This window comes from Acromyrmex echinatior, chromosome 3 (genome assembly GCF_024713525.1).
Source record: "Acromyrmex echinatior isolate Ae372 chromosome 3, ASM2471352v2, whole genome shotgun sequence".
NCBI classification, from domain to species: domain Eukaryota; kingdom Metazoa; phylum Arthropoda; class Insecta; order Hymenoptera; family Formicidae; genus Acromyrmex; species Acromyrmex echinatior.
Genome location: NC_141854.1, coordinates 4,942,660 through 4,957,413, shown reverse-complemented (window position 1 = coordinate 4,957,413; position 14,754 = coordinate 4,942,660). Strand labels below are relative to the sequence as shown.

Sequence of the window (14,754 nt, the reverse complement as noted above, 5' to 3'; positions counted from 1 at the left end):
GATACAATTAATAACTATGAACTCTAATTAGCTGTCTTGCATCTACGACATGATCGGTCAAAATGCGCGATGGAGCGTTACCGAGTGACCGAATTAGCAGCTATATCGGCAAACGGACAACAGGTGTCACATGAATTTAGTTGGCAAATCCTCCAACGCCCGCTCGATTTAACTCGAAAATATATTCTTCCTTTTTTTTCGTTGCTGAGAACAGATTCTCTAAGAAGCTCAAACCTTCGCATATCGCGCACTTTACTGGTGAGAACTATAATTGTAATATCACGTTGCGAAAAATGTTTTGAATAACAATAAATCTTAAACTAACAAAATTATATACTAATACTAATCTATTAATATACATTTTATTATGCTGTTTTTTCGTATTTTTAAATTTCCATATACTCTGAGATCAAAATTACGATTATATAATCGGCTGTTAGAAAGGGGTAGAAAAATAAATTCAATACCGACATAGAATCGCTGTTGAAACTACTTCAATCCTTGTTCGAAACCGATCACGAGAGTTCGACGATTAGGAAACTTCGGCTCGACGAAATGCCGAAACCGGATGTTACGCCGCGATGCGGTACTCACCGATGTCGAATCCATTCGCGGCATCGCCCTGCGGGGCCAATGGGAAGCGATAATGGTGCTCGTTCGCCTCCAAATGCCGGATGCAGCCCTTAAATCCAGTCCTCACCGGAAGTCGCTCCAAACCGGTCGTGTTTCCGGGTCCACCAACGAAGAGAGGTTCGCGGAACGTAATTCTCGAGAACAAACCCTGCAATTGAAGTCGGAATTCTCTATATACATATATAGTTATACATATGTAGTTGTGTAACGCATAAACTGGCACAATTGCACGGTTGGTTAATGCATAAAATTACTCCATTGTTCAATGCTATTTCTTTGGCGAGTATAAGCCCAATGATATTTTCTATTCTTTCGCGCGTATATTTTCTATTCTTTCTATGGCTACGGTCTACTTTCTATGGTCTACTTGATGCTACGAAACGTTTGATTGACCAATCGGAAGAAAGAATTTTACTAATTGACCAATCAAAAAATTCTTCGAAGCATTTGTAGCGCCATGCGATCGCATTATAAGACAACAATATATCACAACAATATGAAAATTATCTACGAAATATATATTTTAATTATATATTTAAGTATGTAATAAAATACAGTAAAACTATGAATATAGATTACATTTTTCACAGAGATTTTATGTTTAAAAAAATTTAATTAATGCTCTATTGTATTAATTAATATGATAATAGAAAATTAAAATAATTATGATATGAATTTGGACAGAGAAATGGAAATAAATCTAATTGAATAACAGAAATCTTACACTCAATTTTATATCAAAGCGAGTCTTAGCTTAACCTTTTGTTGCATAAATTTTTTTATTGAACGTATTTTACTGAATTTTAATATATAGGTTTTGGAATCGTTTTGGAATTACAAATCTCAAAATTTAAAAAATAATGGATAATGGTGGAAGATATGCAATAGATATTTTTTCCTACAAACGATTGCAAAAAGATAAATTAAAAAAATTTTTTTCTAATGTTGCTAATGTAATTAAATAGAGATAATATAATTTTATAATATAATAATATAATTTTTATTATAAAACTTTTATATAAAACTTTTTTTGATATTTCGAACTTTGAGATATAAGAAAAAAAAACCAAAAATTGTTCTATATATGTATAAAGAATGATTTCATCCCATTTTATCACCCTAATTATTTCTGCATTTATTTATTTATCTTATGTATCTATATACAAGGCGTCCCAAACTTAAATGTCTAAACTTCGAGAACGTTTAGAGGATTGATAAACTAAGAAAAAAAGTTCTGTGAGATATGCTCGTTTTTGCTTTGTTTTAGAAAAAAATCACAAAAAAGACAAAAGTAGTTTTCATTTTTGTATTTTCTCATTACTTATTCATGTTGTATTTATTCACTTGCTTGTAGATATTATTCAAAATATTGGCCTTTTGCAGCAATGCAAGCATTACATCTAGTACGGACAGCTTGTGTTGCAGCCAAATTCTGATCTGGCGATATTTGATGAATTGCAGCTTCGACTCGATTTCTCAATTGTTCTCTTGAGTTGACTGGCGAATAAACTTCCTGCTTCAGGAAGTTTATTCCTCACATAAAGAAATCCAATGGTGTCAAATCAAGTAATCGGGGTGGCCAAGGTACTACTCCTCCATGTGATTTCTTTGATTATTTAGAAGACATCCTGCAATAAGGATTGAAATGAGGTTTCAACTCGACGAATGTCCAGCTCATCATAGCACAATTACTCGAGCTTGGCTAGACAGACCATTATCCACGATGATGGATTGAATGTGGAGGAGTAATACCTTGACCATCCCGATCACTTGATTTGACATCACTGGACTTCTTAGTGGGGGGGGGGGAGGGGTCCCAAAGCAGGAAGTTTATTCATCGCTAGTCAATTCAAGAGAACAATTGAGAAATCGAATCGAGGCTGCAGTGCATCAAATCGCCAGATCAGTATTTGACTGCAACATAAGCTATCCGTACTAAATGCAATGCTTGCATTGCTGCAAAAGGCCAACATTTATATAACAATATCTACATTAAGCAAATGAATAAATACAACATAAATAAGTAATGAGAAAGTATAAAAATGAAAACTACGTTTTGTCTTTTTTACGATTTTTTTCCAAAACAAAACAACGAACATATCTCTACAGGACTTTTTTTTCTTACTTTATCAATCCTCTATATGTTCCGAGTTTAGACATTTAAATTCGGAACATCCTGTATATGTAAAGTTTTATTAAAAAAGCTATAGAATTCAACACGTCTTAATCATTTTGACGCTATTTTGGATTTGTTATTTTAAATTTATAAATGCAAACTGTAGTAGGAAACGTCTTTTATACAGGACACTATGCAGCAAAGAGTTAAATGTTTATAAGTTTATATATACATATCTGATTTTACAAACCGCGCGTCGAAATCTATTTCGAAATGCAATTATGTGCAGAGCTAGAGTAGTAATATCATTTATTAAATTGACAAATATTACCTCGGTGATCGAATGGTGAGGATGTCTGCAAGAAATACAAGAGATCCGGGTTTAAATCCCAGTTGAAGCAATATTTTTCTCAATAAATTATTCGCAAATTTAAAATTCTTATTAATATCTGATTATATTAATATTCTTATAAAATTTAATAATTTTTTATGCTTATTAGCATCGAAAATTATTAAATTGCTTGATAAGTGATTTAATACTCTGGTTCTGGTTCTGATTGATTTTTAAGATTAAAAAAGATGTTGGCACACGATTTGCAGAATCAAATATGTAATCCACACAGTATTATTTAAGCGCTAAAATCCGCTTTACCAGAATATAGGATTCCTCTTATTTAATTAAAAAATTTAAATGTTAAGATGTTTGTGACAAATTGTTGCAAAAAGTCTTTAATCAAATAATACACTGTGAGTCAAGAAACACTAATTATAAAATGAATAAATTAAAATTAAAGTCGATAACTATGATGGAGCAATAATTGCAAAAGGAGCACGATAACATTATGAATGACAAAATAGAAAATTCTTTCATGTTTTCTAAAATCCGTGTTATTTTTGTATGGCGCATTTTTCACATTTTCTACCTTTTATCGACGACAAACTATGCCCATTGTCATACATGACGTCGTTTTATCGTGCATTTTGTATTCAAACGCACGCGTCTCGCGCGATCGTAGGCTATCGTCGCTTCTCGAATTCCATTCTTAAAGGAAATTCCTCAAATCGGATGAAAAGATCGTGCGCGCGATCGCGAAGGCTTTGGTTATCAGTTTCTTTTTAGCTTCTTGTTCTTTTTTCCAAAGAAAAGAGAATGTGGCAAAGGGAAAAAAGAGGGAGGGTGGGCGAGAGAAAAAAGAGAAAAAGCTGGTGAGAACAGAAGAAGACAGCGGAGAGGTCAGGGATGGCTTCTCTAATTACGACGCTGTCGTTAGGACACCGAGTGCTTAATGGCACTCTAGGATAAAGTGGGCTTGAAACGCGAAGCCATTTGCCGGCGATGCTGCCCGATTTTAAAGGTAATTAAACCTAGCCTGGGAAAAACAGATGGGTCGAGAACCAACCGATAATTCCTCGTTATCATACCGCTATACTGGATGCCTGAGAGACTCGTTGAAGAAAGAGGATTGGTAGAAAAAAGTAGATGAGACATTTATCGACGGTACTTGCTCTCTTAATATTCAGTGTTCACTCATTGGTAATTATCAAACTCGATTAACTTGAATATGTTCATCATATTTATATATTTACATTTACTAAATAATTTTTTAAAAGTATCTTCTATCTCTTTCTCTCTCTCTCTCTCTCTCTCTCTCTCTCTTAATGTCAATTTATTTTGTAAAATGTATAACAAATTGTGCAACAGAGGATAAGTAATTATGTTTAAAAATTTAAGAGTATATAAGAATCTATTATTAAACATTCAAATTAATAAGAACTTTGTAAAATATAATAGTAATCTAGTACTTTACATTTTTTCCTGAAAGGTTATCCATTATAACCAGTGTAAAAACGTTTCGTAAGTCTTAGTTACATTTCTGATCCTTCGTTCTCGGCGCTGCATCTCATTTGCAAAATAACAAGGCAAATGGGCGTCGCAGAAGAAACGATGCAAACCAAATTAAGAAAAAAGAGCAAGAAATGCGTAACAAGTACGGAATACAATTAAAACAAGTAACGGATTAGTTGACAATAAGATTTGTGTATTCGTTTGCAAAACGAACTATGAAAACGTGCGTCAAAGAACATTATACGGCGTTTGCATTAGAAAGGAGTTACATTATTCTGCGGCACGTTGAAGCATCGTAAATTAAATCATTGACTTTTAATTAAGCGCGATTTTCAAACTTTAAAGACGCGAAAGTTTGTAACCAGGGTGAAACTAATCTGATTCTATTTTAGTTGTTAAAACTATAATTAAATTATTACAATATAATCTAATATTGTATAATATTAAGTTTAGGAGATTAAATGTATTAATTGATTATTATGATTAATTAATTCCGCGATATATATATATATATATATATATATATGTTGCAAATAAAAATTTACTAATGCATCATATCATAGTACATGAAAAAACGAAAATATCTTTGATATATCTGTATATTTTTTAAACAATAATAGAAAAAGATTTCTATCCTATTCAAATGTAATTGAATACTGAAATTTTGCGATCTATGAATTGAATTTGGTAATATGAGATAATTGAATCGATAGGAATTGTTGTAATGATTATTGTTTCTCTCTGTCTCTCTTTCTCTTCATAATTATAAAATAATTATTTCTGTTTAATAGGCGATAATATTGCGTATACAATATTAATACTTGCCAATATGCAACTGATATTCTATAATTACATAAATTATAAAAAAGAAGAATCTTTTTATTTTTATATATATATTTGAATTATTATTGATGTTAATAATACTAATAATAAATATTTTTTATATTTATTTTGAGTTTATAAGTTACAAATTAAAATGTAAGTTTTGGAATAAATATAAGGTTGTAAAAAATATGATATACTATGATATGTATATCAATAAATTTGTTATATTAAAAATAAGTAAAATTAAATACGATAAAGAAAGCCGAGAACGGTTAAAGTTGGATGTTTCAAATAATTCATTATATATTCTTATATTAAATTAATTTATTTTAGATATGATCCTGGCTGAGGTAATATCTTTCGCAATAAGTTTTTTACTTTCTTTCTGCCTATTCTAATTTAGGAAGGTTATTAGCGTTTCAGAATGATTGTGTTGAAACCGAAAGTTTTTCGGCTCTCAATCTGAAATAAACTTTGACCGTTCTTGGCTTTCTTTATCGTATTTGATGTATTCACACATACGATCGTGCTTAAAATTCTTAAATAAAATTAAAATAATTTTATTTATAATATTATTTGATTTTTACTTATACTCAAGATACAAATACTAAAATATATTTCTCAAACTTTGTTTCCAATTTTAGTTGACTGTTAATCGACAATTACATAAATTGACACAATGGCTACGTAACGATACATTTCTGCAATATTTAAATGCATTTCGACGAATTTCCATTTATTACGTGGATTTGCTTTATTACGCGATCTTCTACTTACGTTATTTTAACAAACTCTGAACGAACGTGAAAGTAATTGATTGAAGCGGATTAATATGGGAAAGAGCGAAATCGATAGATGATTACTTGGCCGGAAGTACCTTATTCAGACATGTTTTATGGGTAGTGGCACTTTTTTCTGATTAGATTGATCGAGAAGGTGCGGCCTCGTTCTGGGGTGTGGTTCTTCGCTTTTAACCTCCGCCCGCGCCATTTATATCAGATTATTCGTACTTTCAGTTTCTCATTCATTATATATATGTTATTATCTCATAATTATCTTTATTTCGTATTTATTTACTTTGAATTCTTTGGTCAATATCTTTTTAAACAACGATGTTGAGAAAAGTTACAATTTATTGTAACTTTCTAATTTTTAATGACATATTTGTGACACACATTTATACACTTAACTTTAAATTAAGTAATCATATTAATTAAGTAATCATTTTATTAAAAATGTTCTACGTAATGTACTTTGAAAATATTGTTTATATATATATATATATATATATATATGTATATATTTTGTTATGTAAAACAATATAAGATTTATTACTTTGTGTGGTGAGGGAATTGTGACCTTTTCAAAGTTTACATCTTATTTCTTGCAATATCTAGGATAGCGAAAATACAGGGAACTTCTCATGCGAAGCTTTTGCTGCTTCTATAGCAAAATGAGAATTTTTAAGAAAGCAAAGAAAGAATTTTCAAGAAGTTTTGTTGCGGCAACATTGTATAATGTGTTTTAGCACATATCAATATAACTCGCAACGAAGTTTCAACTTTGCGCGTAAAATAAAAAAAAAAGAAAGTCAAAAATTTTGCCCACATGAAATACCCTAGAAAGAAGTTACGAAATGTAAGAACGTTTCTTCAATTTCCGGACTACATTCTCTCATTAAAGTTTCCGGGAAGTTTCCGTGAGATACAACAGCGTTTAATGTTGGTTCCGCCCTGGTGCCATTAAACTTTTCATGAAAGTAGATTTCGTCGAATAGAAATAATTTTATTTTACTGCAGCTGACCATAAACGTTGACATATTCGAATAAAATAAGTAAGTATCGTTGATACATGATATAATGTATAATTTTATACGAATTATAAATTTATTTTCTATTATATCGTTAATTCGTGCATCTTTTATAATTATTTTAACTAAAAATCTATTAAAACAACAACAAGAGAGAGAGAGAGAGAGATTTTAATAAATAATATTTCAAATTAATGTGTACATAATGAAACACAATGCTTATTTATCGCTACGAGCGACAATGAATTACTATTATCGCAATCAATTGAATTTCGTTTTCTCATTCTATTTTTACGTAGAACACGAGCGAAAAGTCCTAGGGGAGGCGATCGAGCGTGTGAACGTCACCGTAAGAATCTCGAGAATTCGAATAAACTCTCACTGGTAATCCCGATAATACGTCCCGCCTCACTGCGGAATATCGATTCCCTCCTTGAATTCGCGGTATATGCGGGTAAATAATATCCGGCGTCTGGCCTTGATGGAAATAAAATGAAGTGCCCTTACCTTCGATCGTCCCTCTACCCTCTTCTCTTGATTCAGCTGGATCCAGGCATCCCATCGATGTCTGTAGACACTCAGGGTGTTCCACTCATTCAGTTTCACCGTTTCCGTGCTCCTCACGGTGCCCACACCGCTGCCACAATCAAACCTTATCGCAGAAAGATATGGAGGTAATGTTAATCGATTGGAAATGTTAGATACGTCGTGTGGAATATTGGGCGTTCTCGGTACGGAATTCATAATATGTTCTTTTGATATACATGAAGCCAAAATCATGCAAATAAACCTGTTTTAATGAGCAAATGGCGTCGCCAGTATTTACGGTGGTATTCATTGAAGCAAATCGTTCACTTCCGCATATTCACGCTCGTTTGCTTGAGCCAGCTTTATCGAAAATTTATTTTATTTTGCAATAAAATAGTAAGTTAGTTTCATATAGAAACTCATACTAATATATAAAAAAGAAAGATAAGATTGTTATATAAAGCAAATTTATTTTATATATTTTTGAAATACATTTTTTTTCTTAAATTATTGATTCAGGATAATGTACCATCATAACATTAAATCAATAATTAAAAAATAAATTTATTTAAAAAAATATTGCAAATCAATTTACTTTATGTATAGCATTATTCTGCTTTTTTTTGTCTAATCTCAATGCATATACAAAGCGTGATAAATATAGGAAGAATTATCACTAAAATCAATAAAAATTTTCTTATATTTATAACGTTTTTGTACGTATATATATATATATATATATATATATATATATATATAAACAAAAAAGAAACAAGAACAACGCTACATATTATAAATTCCAATATTTTTTAAATAAACAAATTTTTTTTATATATTTACTTATTTCAGCGGTCTGTTAAATATAATAATTAAATAATAAATAAATATCTCTCGATATCGTAATACATAATAAACTTTTATTAATGTTTGACGGGAAGAGAAGAATATGATTAGCATTCAATAATATTTGCGGTTGTTTCGGAATATTGTTGGCAAGGTTTGTCATAATATAGGAATCATCATCAGTGACAATAATCTATTTACGATCATTTCAAAAGTAAACCAGTGTTATGTAAGCGTATACAATAATACTCTGCTTAGTTAACAGAACAATAAATCCATAAGCATTTAGTGTTCGAATAATGAATTGTGGAAACGAATCTGGAAACAATAGGCAGCCTCTGATATCAATGAATAAATTACGCGGCACGTTTGATGAATGTGTCTATGAATTTGGTATATGATCTATGATTTCAATCCCTTTATCCTGCAATCCCGCAATATAATTTCACCTGAATAGAAGTTATCACAAAAATTAAATTTCTGGAAAATATATATTCCCTTTTTAAATAAATCGCTATATCTGTTACGTTCTTATTCATATCTCTGTTTTATACTTAGGTTATATGTTCATATGACATTTAGTAATTTTGATATTCTTTTTAATAATCCTTCTTTATTAAAAATAAAATTGACTTATATATTATAAAAATAAATAATTAATAATAATATTAATATTTTTTTAAATTAAATTATTTAAAATATCTAATTAAATAAATCAGTTGAAATAGCTAACGCTGAAATATTTATGTTCTTTTAGTTATGTATTTGTGAAACATAAAAACCTGTAAATGTAGCACTATTCTTACAACTCATATAATATTTAATCCTAGAATTATAAAGGTTAAAACACAGATTTTAAATTCTACTTTAACAATTTAAAAAAGAAAAAATAAAGTAACTGAATTAACAATTTTTCTCTTGTATTAAAATATAATAGATATTTTATTTTATATACATATGTATTGAACGAATATAAACATGTTATTTTAATCACGAGGAAAATACAAACACCATAAAGAAATTCAAATAAAAAATCATCATTTCAATAAAATATCACAAAAATGTATATATATATATATGTCGGTACTTTATATATTATATATGAATTAATTTTCTTTTTCCTTTTTTTTCTTGCTTTTTTATTAATTATCTCAGTAATGAATACAGAAATTAAAAGTATTATATTCTCCTTGACAAAAGATCACTTTTAACAAAATGAAATTATTAATGTACTATGTATCTTCGTAGTGTTTTCAATAATTTAAATTATGACTCTCCTAAAAATCTTACTTATACTTGACAATTGTATAAAATGTTTAAAAAATTGACAAATTCTATTAATTCCACAAATATATTTACATATATATTTGTATTATTGTATCTTTGTATCTTCGAATACTATATCTATTCTAAAGTAATAAGTCTCTCTATGAAATATTATATTTATTCACCTTATATATGATAGCTTCACGCGCACCACACCTTCTACACATTTTCCTCTTCCTCTCATTGTCACATTCGTTCGTTGCACTCACGACACTCGCGAAAACACAATTAATTACGATTACACGTACTAATTACCAGAATAAGATTATCTCACAGCACTTTACATGGTATTCCCGACATTAATCTCACACGACGTGCATTTTACTATTATATATTGCAACGGAAGAAGAACGCGAAAAGAGTATGAAGTTTTGTAATCTTCTTGACATTCGCAAATTTGTCGCGCACGCGTGTATGTATATATATTTTTTATTCGTTTTGTGTATATTTGTATGTGTATATATATATATATATATATATATATATATATATATATTAGATTGACAAGAAAAAAAATTTTTTTTTAATCAGCCTCTCAGCTCAAAAGCTTCTATTTCATGCCAAAAGAACACAAATTTTTATTTAAAAATATTAAGATTTAGGGGTCGCTAGTGAGCAATTTTTAAATCAGTTTCGATTTTTTTTAATACATGTTTGATTTGATACAAAAATGGCTTAATCCGGATTTTAAATGTGGTACTGTATGTCTTTTTGATCGCTGAACACAATGCAATAATTTATTTAGCTCTATGATATACGTCTCAAGAAATACTGCTTAATATGAAAAAATGATCAAATGAAAGCTTTTAAGCTGAGAGGCCGATTAAACAAAAAATTTTTTTTTTCTTGTCAGTCTAATATATATATATATATATACCAGAATTGGCAACGTTTCCTCATAAAAATAACTTGTTATCGTTCTTTTTCCTAAAAAGTAACTTGTTACTCGTTATTGATTTGCAAAAGTAATTGGTTACCGTTACTGTTACTCAAAATGTAACGAATCGTTATTTTTGTTACTTTTTTTCTTGATACTAATAGAATATTAGTATCAAGAATATTTTTTATTGGCAGAATTTGTGCGCACTCAATGCACATTAAAGTCGTTGTACACAACTCTAATCTAAATGTAAAAATGAGATATCTGAGAGGATAAAATGCTTAAAGTATATTTTATCAAATAACATAATAAAATGTATTGAGAATTTCGCAGTTTAACTCGTTTCTATATTTTTATTAACCATACATCTTTACGTCGATTATACAGCGGCTTTAAAGTGCACTGAATGCGTATTAATTCTGCTAATGAAAAACGCTATTATATGCAGATTCTTGCGGTAACTATAAAAAAGATGGAAGAATTCTGTTTTTAGTAGAGGAAAAAACTAAAAGACTGATAAATATGTATATACGCTCTAGTTATGATTAAAACTTTTAAATAGAAATAAAGTAACGATAAAAGTAACTAGTGCAATCATTACCATTATCCCAAAAATTTAACTGCGTTATCATGAACGTTATTCAGAAGAAAATGTAATATCGTTGCTCAAATGTTACCAAAAAAAGTAACTTGTAACGGTAATGACGTTACTTGTCAACCCTGATATATACATACATATGTATATACAATGAATAAAAAATCTCAAATGGCAAAGAATTTTATTAAATCACATTGTATAAATTCTGAATTTGTTAGATGTAAAGATCATAGATGAATATTAAAATACAAGTTTGATTACGAATCTCATTAGTGACACATCATTGAACGTTTAATTTAAAGTCGATCTGTTTCGTATGCGATATTTCGTTTATGACCGACAGATTCGAAAATGATATTGATATTTCAATACTATCTAATTAATAAAGTCGAATTAGTGATTAATTGAGACGCAATCATGCGAAAACATATAATCAAAATTTAGTTGATCGTAAAAGTTAATTAATCATACAAATTGTTAACTGTTCGTAAAAAAAGAATCAAATTTCAACAAAAGTAATACGACATATGAAGTAATTTACTTTGTTATTAGGGTAAACTCGGATATTATGGCCATAGGCTGCTGTGATTTTTCCAATAATTGCTAAATAGTGCATTTTTGTAGTCATTCTTAGAGATTAAAAAAATAGGTTTTTTATTTCAAAAAAAGTATCAGGTAAGAAACGGGTTCTTTATGATTCAAAATGGTTTTTTAATCAAAATATGTAAAATTCATTAAAAAATATAGAAAAAGATAAAGAATTCGTTTTTCTAGATACTTATTCGTTATTAAAACGTTTGATGTCTACGTCATTTTAACATTATTTAATATTAATTCTCTATAATTATAATTTCTTAAATCAAGATGGAAACATCTTTGAGTTGTTGCGATGTCTAATGAAATTAATATCCTTTATTGACAATGACTGAAGTATACGTTAATTATATGAACGATAGATAATTTATATTTTACTCAAATTTTAAAAACTAAATGGCTCATACATTGTTGTTAACACAGATAATATTTTAATATAATTAATACATATTGTCTTGTTGTAAATAATATTGGTTGTAATTATACGTATTTTAAATTTTAATTAAATTTTAATTTAATTAAATTAATTGAAGAGAGTCCCAATATAATATCAAAAATAGTCCTGTGAACGTTGTTTCAGTAGTTATTTAACAAGTATACAATTACAACAAATGTACAACAAAAGCAGCATAAATTATTCTAATAAAATATTATTTATGTTAATAATAGTATCCAAAGAAATTACTTAATTTTTTAAATCACAGTACAAAATTTGTTACATTCACACGAGAATAAAGAGAATTCTGTATATTCGAACAATTGGCGTTAACTCTGATTAGTTTATATATATATTTTACTGATAAAGTACAAAATATTACCCAAAAATTATGCGATACGCAGAGAGAATTTTTTCTTAGAATTTTCTTACTCTGAAAATATGATAGTCATGGGACAACAATATTGTATTTCAAAGAATTTTAATGTAAATCTCTTTCATTTATTAATAAAACTACAATAAAGTATAAAATAAATTTGATTAATTTTATTAATAGTATTGCATGGTAAAAATCTTTAAAATATTGTATTGTACCACAACTATCATATTTTCAAGGTAAATTTAAAAAAAAAATTTTCTCCGTGTAACGTTCATATCCATAGATCACCGATTAAGTGACCACCGTCACTTAATCTTATTGTAGTACATTTATTGTACTCACTTAGTGTGTTACATACATTTTGATTTTCAGCTATCTTTCAACAAAAATCTTTTACATGCAAAAACTAAATTCTAGAATAATATAGCGTCAAAATCGTCAAATGTTCCAAAAAATATATGTTAGTAAAAAATTTCCAAGAATTAAAGAAAAAACTGCTTTTACCGAGTTTTTTTTTATTTAAAGTTTCTAATTTTTCCGGTCATTTTCATCTCTATAGTCATTCAAAGAGTAATCAATATTTACAGTAATATATTTATGTGCGTATACTAGTTAAAATAATTATATTACGAAAATATGATGTAATATTTTTATATTTTATTTTCGACTATCTGCAAAGTTGTGCATGTGTCCATTAAAAGCTGCTTTAATGTTAAATAAATTAGGTATAGTTAAGCTGGCGTAATCAATATTACATACAAAGATACGTAAACTATAATGCGGAGCTTTTTATTCTAAAAAAAATTGTATACAAAAATACTAACGAAATCTATAATATACTTAATGTATACTATAATATTTTCATATGCGATATTTTAGAATATAGCCCCTATAATTTGTATTTCCATTTTTACAATTATTTATAAATACTATGACTATAGTAACACAAGTAACACACATACGCATTGCTTTTCATAGAAATTTATTTAAAAAAAAAAATTGTTTTTATGTCGACCATTGTGTGCAATATCATTATATATTTATTTATCATTTTACAAAATGTTACATGCATCTTTAATTTTGATATAGTTTTTACTACTGTATGCTTCAATATAAAATGATATACCAAACACTCATTTGATATATCATTTTATTAGAAATAAAAAATATTAGAAATAAGTATTAAGAAATATTAGAAATAAAAAAAAATAAACGTATATTTTTTTCTATTTTAAAAAACTGTGGTCATCTTGTCCGAGTTTATCCTACCGATTCATCGCATGAATAATAACACGGTACAGGCGATAGATTTCTGTAGACTGTAGAGAGATACCTAATAAAGACAAACTACTCAGGTCTGCTACAGGTCAGCCTTAACTCAGTCCTCTTTGAGATATTTAATATATTGTGAAATAAACTTTAAATATTTTGCTTTTTAAATTTAATTATCAATACATATTCAATATATCACGACTTCTCGTTAGCTGAACAACTCGATTCGATATATTATTTCACATTATTAGTATCGAAATATTAAGCAAATTACATTTAAATAGAGAGCGATACTATATATACTTGATCCAAGTGTTGCTGAGGAGATAATTATCGTATATGTATATCGCGAAACAATAATTTATAATCTCTATTTTCTGTCGTCCTGATTCCTACTCCAAACAAATGCCATGTATTTAATTCATAAGCACAGTCGTAATGAAGTTTGTATGTTAATACTGTCATTTACATAGTATAAATTTGGCATTTGTAAGTATATTATTTGTGATTTATGAAAATTTTTGCAATCTGAAAATTCGTTCGACCAAGCTTTGTTTATTTGCGAGATTAACAATTTTATATATAAGTTAATAAATCGCGTAAAAAACGCATGTGTACTTCGATAAGGGATTATCACTACTATTTCAATTTTTATTAATACGAGTTAA

At 28.4% G+C, this 14,754-nt stretch overlaps 1 protein-coding gene across 5 annotated transcripts in view; it reads right to left on the bottom strand.

Moving 5' to 3' along the window:
• The window catches only part of LOC105143007 (EGF like, fibronectin type III and laminin G domains protein pikachurin), a 143,567-nt gene that overhangs the window by 33,237 nt on the left and 95,576 nt on the right, over window positions 1-14,754 (bottom strand). For all 5 annotated transcript variants that reach the window (XR_845641.2, XM_011050975.2, XM_011050976.2 and 2 more), the window contains 2 exons: window positions 7,738-7,882; window positions 595-781 (listed from right to left, as the gene is read on the bottom strand). Coding sequence is in view for 4 of the 5 variants with exons in the window: in XM_011050975.2 (XP_011049277.1) it covers window positions 595-781; window positions 7,738-7,882 (332 nt within the window). In the remaining variant the exon portion in view is untranslated. The remainder of the gene's footprint in view (window positions 1-594; window positions 782-7,737; window positions 7,883-14,754) is intronic.